Source organism: Scardinius erythrophthalmus (genome assembly GCF_964197995.2).
Source record: "Scardinius erythrophthalmus genome assembly, chromosome: 7".
Taxonomy (NCBI): Eukaryota; Metazoa; Chordata; class Actinopteri; order Cypriniformes; family Leuciscidae; genus Scardinius; species Scardinius erythrophthalmus.
This window is the reverse complement of record NC_138227.1, coordinates 32,754,081-32,767,280: the sequence shown is the minus strand read 5'-3', so window position 1 is coordinate 32,767,280 and position 13,200 is coordinate 32,754,081. Positions and strand designations below refer to the sequence as shown.

General features: G+C 39.7%; 1 protein-coding gene across 4 annotated transcripts in view; it reads left to right on the top strand.

The window, feature by feature from the left end:
- Window positions 1–13,200, top strand: part of ece2b (endothelin converting enzyme 2b) — a 71,474-nt gene that overhangs the window by 45,535 nt on the left and 12,739 nt on the right. For all 4 annotated transcript variants that reach the window (XM_081370113.1, XM_081370116.1, XM_081370115.1 and 1 more), the window contains 6 exons: window positions 3,624–3,748; window positions 7,098–7,244; window positions 7,376–7,438; window positions 7,543–7,731; window positions 11,929–12,071; window positions 12,355–12,469. In XM_081370113.1, the coding sequence (XP_081226239.1) occupies window positions 3,624–3,748; window positions 7,098–7,244; window positions 7,376–7,438; window positions 7,543–7,731; window positions 11,929–12,071; window positions 12,355–12,469 (782 nt within the window). The remainder of the gene's footprint in view (window positions 1–3,623; window positions 3,749–7,097; window positions 7,245–7,375; window positions 7,439–7,542; window positions 7,732–11,928; window positions 12,072–12,354; window positions 12,470–13,200) is intronic.

Here is a 13,200-nt window from a genome sequence, read left to right as displayed (position 1 = left end):
CTAGGAGAGGAGGCCTCAGCATAATGAATCTCTAAATTGAGAGGAGAACTAACAACGCCCCACACTCAGGATATCTGGTCAGTAGGCTCACAGAGAGCCTGCAACTCGCTATTGCTATCCCAGCGGAGTTCTGGAGAGCGGAGGCCTCAAAAAGACAACTCTCTTTGGTGAAAGGAAGCCTAACAATGCTCACAATAGCCAAGGAGGCTCACAGAGAGCCTAGCAACTTAGCAAACATAGCTGCCGACCTCTAGGAGTGGAGGCCACAACAAGACAACTCTCTAATTTGAGAGGTAGCCTAACAACGCCCCATGCTCAGGACATCTTGCAAGGAGGCTTACAGAGAGCTTGCAACTCGCAATTACTATCCTGGCGGAGCTCTTACAGAGTGAAAGCGCAGTAGCCAGGGATGCTCACAGAGAGCCTAACAACTTAGCAAACAGCCTGTCCTTCAGCAGGTCGGCCTGGTAGGCTTGCAGCACTGCCACAGTGTGTAGCATCGCACCAGCCTGACCTGCTGTCACATATGCTCTGCCATTAAGATGCGATTAAGAACACACAACAGTTTCGTGGGCAGAGTACGGAGCCTTCAATGTGGATGCCTCGCACACTGAGAGATAGCTAGCCTGCATCTCTTCAATCGGAGGCATGGGCGCATTCCCATACAACTCTCAACATCAGCTTAATTCACCTGAGTGTTGAAGCGTACATCGAGGAAGCGCTCATCGACGTGGCTACAAGGGAGCTTGCACGCGTTTCCATGGCAGATCTAATCTTGCTGTGGAATGGGACATAACTTCCAGTAACTTGTCATATGTAGGGCTGGCAGGCTGAGAGCGCTCTGAAGCATCATCAATCTCATCAGCCTTGTCCTGCTCGTCATGGCTTGAAGCAGGGCTGTAGTACTCGAGTCCGGTCTTGGACTCGAGTCCGGACTCGAGACCGCTTTTCTATGGTCTCGGACTTGTCTCGGACTCGCTGGTATTCGGACTCGGATTTGTCTCGGTCTCGGCCACTGGTCTTGCCAAATATGGCTTTTGGTCTCGACCGAGTCCAGGTGTCTTTATTATGTTCCCAGTATTCACAAATACGTCGCCGCGATATTAAAACAAAATATTATTGGAGGGAAAGTGAAACACTGGCCACCTAATAACTATGGGCATTTCGGCTCTTTTATACGAGCTGGCTCGTTTCACTCAGCTCACTGAAAAGAGCCGGCTCTTTTGACTCACAAACGGCTCTATAAAAAATAAATTTTTAAATAAACTCGCTGAAAGTCCACCGCTAGTGCAACGTGAATATTCACATTTTTAATTGTCCATAACACCCCGAGAACTAGCCTGCTTGCCTTGCACATCTAATTAATGGGCAAAGTTTTCCGACTTTTTTCTTACCTTTCTTCCTTTGCCTATTCCACGAGTGGTAGGCTAAAATATTATTTTTCGTCACTTCATCCACCCGATCCGCGGTTTAACCGCATCTCTTGTGTGTGTGTGTGTGTTTGTGTGTGTGTGTGTGTGTGTGTGAGTTGGCTCGGCCTTCCCTCATGCAGTTTAATTGGTTGACATCGCGTGTATGATTGACAGGAACAGAATGTAAGGCTGATCAGACAGTTGAAACGAATGTGTGTGCTCCTTTAGGCCTAGGCTAGATAATTTTTTTTTTTTTAATTAGTCAATTATTTTAAATAAAATTAAAATTATTCATTATTTCATTATTACATAATGATTTAATTTATATATAGGCTAGCCTATATTTTTTTAGCAGACTTTTTTTTTTTCCTGTCCTGGACTCGGTCTTGACTCGGACTCGAACCTTTATGGACTCGGTCTTGACTCGGACTCGAACCTCTTTGGACTCGGTCTTGACTTGGACTCGACTAGTCCTGGTCTTGGACTTGTCATGGACTCGACAAAGGTGGTCTTGACTACAGCCCTAGCTTGAAGCCAGGAGCGTGCTCGCTGCCGGATTGAATGGCGTGAGACAACACATCATCATCATCACGGCAGCTCACTCTCGTCAGCCGCAGATGAATGATAAATATTCATACCTTTCTCAAATTCATCTGCAAGCTCCATCTGCGAGCTCCACAACCTCATTTTCCTACTCGTCTCAGTTGCAGCAGGTCCTGAACCGTAAAGCCTGTCCTGATTCCCTCAAGATAAAGGAAAGACGAGAGCGAAGTTTCTTCATAGAAAGGCGCTCACAGTGCATGCAAACAGCCCCCCAAGGACTAAGTATGCATGCTTCTCGCCCATGCAATGACGCACATTTCATGTGTGTCATTGTGTGTCACGCTGACATGGATGCACACACTGCCTGAAAGACTTTGCACCAGTTGCCATAATCGCCTTGTTTAGACACACGTTCAAACAAACAGGTATCCTGAAGACAAGAAAGAGAATGACATTTCACAGGTGCCCTTTTATCTCACGGTCGCACTGGTGATGACATCATAGGCTTTCGTCTGCCAATGTCAAGTTCACTGTCGTGTTTAGCTTCATGCTTCAGACACAGATAATGCCGGAGGCATTCCACCCATAGCGACCCCTAGGGGACAAAGCGTGAGTTGCTTTTCTAAAGGGAACTGCAGTTAATTGTATGTATAGGTACGCTTTTGGAGTTTTGCCAAGCACTGCCAATCACCTGTCCCAGATTTATCCTCTTTATTTTTCCATTTCTCATGTGAATAAAGTAAGCATGACAGTGGCAGTGCTTTCCCCCTCTGCATGTCTTCCCGCTGGCAGCTGCGGCACACAGTGTTTTGACTGCGACTGATGGCAGAGGTTATTGAGGATGAAAACCACCCTGGTTGTTTGGCTCACCAGTGCCATCTGAATTTCGTCACGTTTTGTCGTGCGAGGGCAGTTGTCATGGATGTGTCATTAAAAAGATGGATGAAGGGACCCTTTTTGCAGTTCTTCCAGTTCTGACTCAGTTTACCTCAACTGCATTGCTTCTGCTTACTTACCATCATTACATGCAACATGACGGGAGCCAATCAGAGGGCACCGTCTTGTCAGCTTGTCAGGCAGCTGGAGAAACTCAGATGGCTGTTTCATGACCCTGTGCAGTGACCCACGCACAACTTGTTCTCCCTGCTGTCATGTTTGTTTACCCTAGTGATGGAGCGCTCCAAGCTTCCCCCTTATCTATGTGACATTCCTGTCTCTTGTCCTTCATGTCCTTTTATTTCTGTGGGGGACTTCTAAAATATTAGAAGCTGTATTATAAATATAGCTATATATAAATATTAGAATATTAGAAGCTCTAGAATATTTCCCCTAAAAATGAAAATGGTCATGTTTTAGTCACACTTTTAGTCACCCAATGTTGTTCCAAACACAAAAGTAATTTTGAAGAATAATTTGATGAAAGCATAACATCGAAAAAGTAAAAAAATTAAATAAAAATGAAACCTATAACTATACCTTGGCCTATACCTCATATTTTGTTTTAAGTTAAAGAGTAGCTTAAAAAAAATTCTTTTGTATTGTAAGAAAGAAATTTGGATATAACGTTTGGAATAACATGAGGGTGAGTAAATGATGACCGTTTTCATCTTTTTGTGATGCAATTTTTTTAACTCAAATGCAATTTCTTATTATTTCTTGTCCCTGTAGAAAATGGCACCTTTAATTCAAGCAGTGAGGCAGAGAGAAAGACACAGTCCTACTATCTTTCCTGTCTCAATGAACAACGTATAGAAGAGCTCGGAGCCCAACCACTCATCGACTTGATTGCAAAGGTAAGTGTTTCTGTGGCGCCTGCTCTGGTGTGAAGGGTAAACAGTGCAAACATGAATTGGGAACCCGTTCCATTTCAAGGTTTCTTTAAAGTAAAGCTAATGCAAATGTTTATATCTGATTTTTAATTGTTTACTATACAAAATCATGGTAACATGATCCTTTAAACTGTAAAACCAACTGATAAAATAGAGGATAACTTTATTTGCAGAGATGCAGAAATCAGGATGATGATTTTATGGTTACACTATTCTAATAAGGCATACATAATGCAATTTGCATATTTACTACAGTAAAACACAGGGGTGAGAAGGCACAAAGGTATCCTCGTGAAGAAAAAGAAAATGAATTTTAAAATCAATGAAAATAAAATAAAAGCCATTTGATTTTTTGTGTTTAGAAAAATGCTTATAACAACACAGTAAAAGTTGGTGTCAGCTATTTATTTGTAGTCATTTTTATGTATATTAATTAGGAACACAAAAATACCAATTTTGTAGAATGACCTTTGATTTTGATTTTGGATTAATTTGCTGTGTGTTAGCCTTTATTTGAACTGAGCAAGATAACTTGTCTCAAATGGCTACGATACTATCAATTCCTCTTGGTTTAAAATCAGCGAGCCTTGAAATTATGTAGACATCCTTCAGTGAAAGATGTTTTCATTCACTTCTATCTCTCTGAATCAGCCAATTTGAAGAAGAAAGCTCTGAAACTAACTCTCAGCACAGACCTGAAAGATTAATCCGTGTAACATACACAAAGCAGTGATGTCAAACAGCACTTCATCTACTTAATTTACACCCCTCCCCACACACCTGCCTTCTGGAAGGTTTAAAAGAGATACGGCTGGGAAGATGGAAGACGAAAAATTTACACTTGCTCTGATGAGCTGCCTTTTGAACACACTTTTACAAATGCTACCCTTCTTGTATGTCCTCCTCTCAATCTGTCACTCTTTTTGTCATCCTGTGTCTTTGGGATCACAGTGATAGAGCGTATAGTGTTGAAGAGAGCTGAGAAAAGTTTTATTCTCAGAGGTGAGAAATTTAATTGGCTTTGATATTAGGTGTCAGCCCGAATCATGCACTTCCAAGTTTTTGTCTTATTTCACTCTTCCAGAGCAGAATACCTTTGATCTTAACATTTTAAAATCAACATGAAATAGCAGTTGCATCTTATTTTGCTTCTGTAATGTGATGTATTTCAACTAGAAAATGAATGTGAGTTGGAACTTGGGCTTTACACATCATAATGAAAAAAGAGATCTGAATGTAAATTTGCAGTCAATTGTAGAGATAATTCATCAGTCCTCGTTGTTATGTATGAAATCAGTTGTTTATTGCATTATTTTTTCAGCTAATAAAATATGGATCATAATGCAACCGCCCACGTTGCGAACTTTGTGCCAGCCGCCATCACCGTCTCAAAGGGCGATAACAGAGCCTGCCGCGATGCCAGAGCCAATGCCTGAGCCATATATCACTCTGGAGCCCGAGCCGAACATGTCTGACCAGATGCGTGAGCTGGCAACATTGTCCGTCACCTAGGGAATACTGGTGGAATATGAGGGGATGGTGTGGAGCCCTGTCCCGTCAGCAAAGATGGATGTGGATGCGGATGCGGTGAATTCTGAGCCCCTGATTGATTTGGAGGAGAGCACAATTGTTAGCACTGTTCTGCCATCTTGAATCGATCCTGTTTTATCACTCAGAACTGAGTTATTGATGTCTTTGATGTCTCCTCCCTGCCTCCTGCTCCCACCTCCTCAGCCTGTTCCTGAGATGTCTGTCTGTTCTGCTTCGGCCAAGTAGGCCGTTCTTAGACTGTGTCCAGTATAGGCAAGAAAGACTGTTTATTAAACTCCTGTCTACACTGCCCAGTCCTTCTGCTCTGTCTTCATTGCCTCTCATCGGTCCTTTGTCTCCACCTATGCTGTCTGCTCAGTGCATCATGGTCTTGCCTTGGACTGATAGTTTGTCAGTTTAACCCCGGACTGTCGACCTGTTTTCTCCGCCTAGAACCTCCAAGCCCATCACTCCACCTCGGCTCGTCGACCTGTCGGCTCCACAATGGCTCCTCGCCCCCTTTGGCTCCATCTGGGACCATCGTCCCTCCGGCTCCACCTCAGTCCTCGGGCACACCAGCTCTGCCTCAGTATGCCGGCACCCTGGCTTTGCCTTGGCCGTTTGCCCCCACAGCTCTGCCTTGGTTTTCAGGACCTTCTGTGTTGCCCTCAGCCTCATCTTAGTCAGTTGTCCCCCTGGTTCTGCCTGCCAAGCCTCCACCATGGCTCATCTCTCCCTCAACTCCGCTGTGGGCTTACGTCTTAGGATTCCTGCTGGGGGTTCCGCCCTGGCTCCTCTTACTGCTAACTCCACCCTGGCTTCTGCTGCCGTTGGTAACCCGAAGGTTGTGGGTTTGATTCTCAATACCAGCAGGAATCGCTCCCTTGGCACCACAGTGTGTCCATGGTTTGCACTGTGTGTTCACTACTCACTACTCCTAATGTGTGTGCACTAACTTGGATGGGTTAAATGCAGTGGACAAAATCCAAGTATGGGTTACCATACTTGACCTTCACATCACTTTCACTCTCACTGCTCAGCTTCCCCCACCTAAGACCCTTCCAGCACTCCTCTGTTAGACTATTTGTAATTTTTATAGTTAATAGTTAATGACGCAAGGCCGCACCTTCTTGGTTGGGGGATATATTACGGATGTTCTGTGTTAGTTTCTGTTTTTGGGTGGGTTGGATACGTGTTCTAGCTCTGTTTCCTGTGTTTAAGTTTGTTGATTTGATCATCAGTTACAGCTGTTCATATCGTTGATTAGTTTGCCTTTTATATTTAAGCCCTGAATTTTATTCAGTTAGTTTGTCTGTTCTCCTCTGATTTACCGGTTGTTTTGTTCCAGTTTATATAGTCTAATTACTCTGAATATTTTGTTTCTTTGAGTTTTGTTTAATAAATCTACTGCCACATTTGGATCCGTTGCTGACATTAACATTAAAATATGTGAATTGTAATGCAATTTTGGAATTGTTGTGTTTTCTTCACATTCTTTACATTTCTCAATATGAAACATTAATGAAATATGTTAGATAATAAATAGATAAAACAGATAATTTCTTGCCCCCACATTTACAATTTCTGGGAATTTTTTTCTTGGTTAAATTCATACATTTAGCGAACACATTTATCAAAAAAAAAAAAAGAAAAAGAAAAAAGAGGATGAATATAGTAAAAGATAGTAAATAGGGTCACTTTTGATTTCTACAGTAGGACCACCTCAGTCTTTTTGCTACAAACTGATGTTTTTCCTTTTCTTTGTGTTTGTGTGTGTGTGTAGATAGGAGGCTGGAACATCACAGAGTCCTGGGATAAAGATAATTTTCTGGACGTTTTAAAGATAGTTTCTGGACCTTACAGAGCTCAGCCCTTCTTCACTGTTGGTGTCAGCGTGGACCCTAAAAACTCTAACAGTAATGTCATTCAGGTACACTGACTCAGTTATCAGGTTTTAATGAACATCTGCTGTTTGAAAGTTTTTGTTCCATGTTTGTTTTATTGTATTTGCTATATTTATCACACCTGTGGTGTTTGCTCACCTGTGTAAACTTTCTCCAGGCTGACCAATCAGGACTCTTCCTCCCATCCCGAGATTATTACCTCAATAAAACAAACGAGAAGGTATCATGGAGAAGAACTTAAAGTATCAATATTTAAAGACATTTTGTAATATTTAAAGTAGCTTTTAGTCCATGTCTAATAGCCTGCCACTGATCTGGGTTTAGGTGTTGAAGGCTTATCTGGATTACATGATAGAGTTGGGATTGTTGTTGGGAGGAGACAAGAATTCCACTCGGGGTCAGATGCAGCAAATTTTGGACTTCGAAACAGCGCTGGCTGACATCACGGTTCCTCAGGACGAACGGCGAGACGAGGAAAAGATCTACCACAAGATAACGATAGCTGAACTCCAGGTGCGTGTGCAGGTTCACAAGGGTTTAGTTAGACAAAAGTTATGAGGGTTGGTGTAGTATTGTGGTAAACAGGTGAAAGTGTGTTGAGCAAGCTATGAAATTCTGAGCTGAAAATTTGGGATTATTAGTTGATCATTAGTATCATTAATGAGTGTGTTTCAGACATTGCTTATTAAAAGTGTTTGTTTGAGATACAAGAAGAGAGAGTTCATGAATAATGCACAATGCATGGAGTCAGGTTTGCCATTGTGTGTCTGTGTAAATTTGCAAATCTATCTATCTATCTATCTATCTATCTATCTATCTATCTATCTATCTATCTATCTATCTATCTATCTATCTATCTATCTATCTATCTATCTATCTATCTATCTATCTATCTATCTATCTATCTATCTATCTATCTATCTATCTATCTATCTATCTCTGGCTCAACAGAACACCATATCTTTTATCCGCTGTGCATAAATATTCATTCCTTTTTGTGTCTTCTGGCTTTTTTCCTCCCCATCATTTAATTATTACGATTTTTTTTCTTTGAGCACCTGCGTTGAAACTTTTGTTTTATGAAGGCTCCTGTGATTTCCGTGGAAACAGTTGCTGAGCAACTGTACAGTGAAGTAGTGAGGTGGAGGGGTGAGCATGACGGTTGATCGCTTACTGATTACAGTATGTCTTCTGTCAGTATAAAGGGAATAAGTCCACTCTTTTCAAAAAGGTTTTTTTATTGTTGTTGTTAATATTATTTAATGCTTATGGTTATTCTACTAACCCTAACCCATTCTAAAATAAGAATTGTATATAGTTGTTTCACAATTGATATCTAGTTGGTTATATACATGTGTAGTGCTTGTTTGTATCTCCGTTTATAGAATATTTTCCTTCTTACGCAATTTGTAAGAAAACCATCTCAAGCAAGAGTGTGCAAAATTACCAGCAGTTCTTTAGCCTTAAAACTGAAGACAAATAAATTATATATTCATGTCACTATTCTCTTGAATGTGATGAGCAAACGTCTCTGGCAGCCGTGGAGCTCAGATGTGTTGTGACACCTGGGAGGATTCTTATGATTGACTTAACATGCTGGGCTCTTTTTTAAGGAAAGAAAGCAATATAACATAAAATGTGTAATATTTAGGTTCTGCATTTTGTGAAGGTGACACAAATTTATAAAAGTGCTCTTTACTTGCTCTCGCAAAAAAAAGAAAAAAAAAAGAAAAACACAGTGAAATTAACATAACTTGACAGTTATGTCTGAGTTTGAGTTTAGTTTGAGTTGTTTATTGGTCCTGTGTTGGTCTTGCTTCGTTTCCTGGGGCACGTTCAAGTTCAAAACATTGCGCAACGTTTTGTCGGGGCTGAACGCAGCCCTGTTCCGTTTCCATTGTTGGCTTTTGTTTCCATGGTTATTTATTGTTTGATTAATGCACCACACCTGTTTCTCGTTTCTCTCATTGGTTCGAGTTAGTATATATAGAGCCTGTTTTCAGTTAGTCTTTGTTCCGTCTGTGTTGCATTATTGTTGGTTGTTCTGTTCATGTTTCTGATGTCTGAGCACATAATGGATTTTTCATAAATGGATTTTATCCATCATTTACTGATTAACTGGTGCTTTACTAGGAACTAGATGGTATTAAGATGTATCTGCGATCAGTTCCAATCAGATCAGAAGGTTCTATGCAGTTTGTTGAAATGATAAAGAACAGAATGAATCATTTAGGAAGTGAAATTAAATACTTATGTTAATTTAACTGCATGAACCATGTTTAATTAATCTTATATTTTAACATTTTAAGTGTGACAGCCCTTGTTTTAACAGAAAAAAAATACATACTTTTTTAAAGGCATTTCTGAATTTAATTGTATTTTATCTCATAAGACAAAGCTTGCAACAGTCACTTCATATTTTGCATGTAAAAGAAAAACAACAACACTTTTTAAGGGCATTTCTGAATGTAATTGTATTTTACCTCATTAGACAAAGCTTGCAACTGTCACTTCATATTTTGCATGTTTTTATGCAGAGCAACCTCAAGGGTTCACTTGGTTTTGAGTTTATTAAAAAAACAACACAGCTTCTCAAACCATACGAGACGGAAAATAGTCCATTTTAGTCACCTCATTTGTTTTCATCTGCCAGAAATCCACACTAGAGATGAAGGCTATGTGGGGAATGAGGGTAGATGGGGGCTTTCAGCTGTGTGTTTACGATGGAGGTCTTTGTTATATTACACCCAAGGGCAGAGCGGCTAGAACTGCATCTAGGTTTCAGGAATGCAAACATGCAGGTTATTGACTCTAGCCTGCTGATTATTTGAGGATTTTGTGTGAGAGCGAATCCGAACACGCATTCTGTGTCCTTTTCATGGCTGAAAGAGAAATCATTAAGGGAAAACATTGAGACGAGCAAAGCTTTCACAGCCAAGGTTATGGAAAAATGGAAATTGGTTATAATTAAATGTAACTCTCCATGTTTTAGTGGCCTACAAAATGTTTAATTAAAGTGCATCACCACTTAATGATGGCTATGTTATGTTGAGATATGAACAGCTGAATAATATTCAGTAACCCCTATTACTGAAGCTTTAACTGTAGAGTAAAATATTTGTGAGTGACAAAACAAAGTCAGATTGTGTATATAATATCACCTAGTGAGATATAAAGATGCTATTGCCAGATATGAAGTGACAATTACAGGAAAAAAAGTTGTCATTGTAAGATATAGTCACACTGCAAAATATTAAATCACATTATGAGACAAAGTCATAGATGTGAGATATAAAGTGACAATCATGAGAAATTCGCAATTGCAAGATATAGTCACATTGTGTGATAAAATCACAATTGTAAGATTGTTAAAGTGACACTGCAAGATATAAACTCAGTCTGTGAGAAATAGTCACATTGTGAATTATATAGCCGCATTTCCAAAAAAAAATCGCAATTGTTAGATATGAAGTGACAATTATGTGAAATACAATTGCTATAGAAAGATAAAGACAGTCACATTGTGAAATTTAAAGTCCAAGTTATGATATTTAAATTCACATTGTGAGTTATAAAGCTGCATTTTCAATAAAGAGTCACATTGCGAAATTTAAAGTCACAATTGTGACATTAAGGGCCCTATTTTAACGGTCTGAAACGCAAGTGTCAAGCGCAAAACGCAAGTAACTTTGTGGGCGGGTCTTGGCGCTGTTGCTATTATACCGGCGGGATAAATGACTCTTGCGCCCGACGCAAATCTAAAATGGGTTGGTCTGAAGTAGCTTCATTACTCATAGGTGTGGTTTGGGCGTAACGTGAAATAAACCAATCATAACGTCATCTATCTATCTATCTATCTATCTATCTATCTATCTATCTATCTATCTATCTATCTATCTATCTATCTATCTATCTATCTATCTATCTATCTATCTATCTATCGTAATAATGTATGATTTGCAAAAATGAAAACTGCTGCTTCTGTGTAGATGAGAGAATCAAAGTGTATGTGCGTTGTGCACACTCTACATTGATTATGGCCAAGCATGCGCCCTTAAAATAGCATATGAATAACATGCGCAACGCACCACTGACTTTAAACTAGTTTTTTTCGGTCAGTGGCGGAATTGTTTTCTAAACCTGCAAAATAGCCTGAGGGAACGTTTGCGCCGGAACACGCCTCCTCTTTTCGCTGAACCGCCCCGGGGAGTGCAAGTTCATTCCCTAATTTACCGGCTTGCGTCTGTGGAGGGAAAAGTCTGCTGTGCGCTTGGTGCAAAATAGGAATGATACATGCGTTGTGTACAAAGTCAATTGTGCTGGGTGCAAGATAGGGCCCAAGTCACAGTTATGAGAAATAAAGTCACAATCGCAACATATAAACTCACATTAATATATAAAGTCATATTGCGAGATATAAAGTAATATTGCGACATTTAAATTTGTAATTATGAAATATAAAGTTACAATTATTATATATTTTTTTAATTCTCAAGAGAGAAAAGTTCCATAATTGTGCTGCATTTCGTAACTGAAAACTTTTGCTGTCGTGTAACATAGCTCCACACCAATAGGTGTCAGTGGTGGTCAAAGGGCCGTTTTTGCTTTTTTTCGTAATTGTTCTTAACGTGATTTTACACTCTAACATTGCATTAGACAGAAATGAATGAGGAATTAATTCACTGATGACGTTATTTGTTTCGGTCATAGGTGTTGGCTCCGGCAGTTGAATGGTTGGATTATCTGAACTCGGTCCTTTCTCCACTAGAGTTAAACGACACAGAGCCGGTGGTGGTCTACGCCAAGGAATACATGCAACAAGTTTCGGAGCTCATCAACAAGACCGACCGCAAGTACGGCTTTCTCTACGGTTTCAACTATAGAGTTCAGGAAGAGGACGCCCCCTCTGAGAGCATCTGTTTAGATTGTGTATCAGAACATTCAGTACTAATAACAGTCTCTCTCGCTCTCTCTCACTCCTCTGCCTCTCTGTCTAAGAATATTAATGCATTTATTCCTTCTTAGATCTTCTGTAACACTGTCTCTCTCTCTCTACCTGTATAAATAAATTAATACACATGCAGGAATGGTCCTTTTTTTAGATATTATGATGCACTCTTTCTCTTTCTTCTCCAGTCTTCTGAATAATTACATGATCTGGAATCTGGTGCAGAAAGGAGCGTCCAGTCTCGACCAGAGGTTTGACAACGCTCAGGATAAGCTCCTGGAGAGCCTCTATGGCACTAAGAAGGTGTGTGTAGTTGGGGTGTGTATGGATGAATTAAAGAAATAGTTCGCGCAAAAGTGTTAATTTGGTTGTCGGTTATTTACTCGCTTTCATGTTGTTCCAATCCCAAATGACATGTTTCATGGAATACAAAAATGTGCTTTCTTCTCCATGTAATGGAAGTGAATGGGGACTGGGATTATCAAGCATGGGAAATGACAAAAAAAATATATATATATATATATTACAGATCTTATGAAGTCATATGATAAGCTTTATGTGAAGAACAGATGACTCATTTGACAACAAATTTGAGTCATTATTGAAAATATTTGAATTTGCCCATATTCAAATTTGATGAGTCAAACATTCAGTGTGTTCTTCATGCTTAGCAATCATATGGATTCAGAAGACTTGAAATATGTTACCTAGTGTCATATGGACTACTTTTATAATACATTTATTGTATTTTAAGAGCTCAACAGCCCCACTCCCCATTCACTTTCATTGTATGGATTAAAAAAACGTAACACTATGCAATAAGGTTTCATTAGTTAACATTAGTAAACAAATGTAGTTAACATTAACAAAGAATGAGCAATACTTCTGCATTTATTAATCTAGGTCTAGGATAATGTCAGTTTTAACATTTACTTATACATTATTATAATCAAAAGTTGTATTTGTTAAAGGCACACTATGCAAGATTTACTTTAAAGGTCCCATGACATGAAATTTCCACTTTCTGAGGTTTT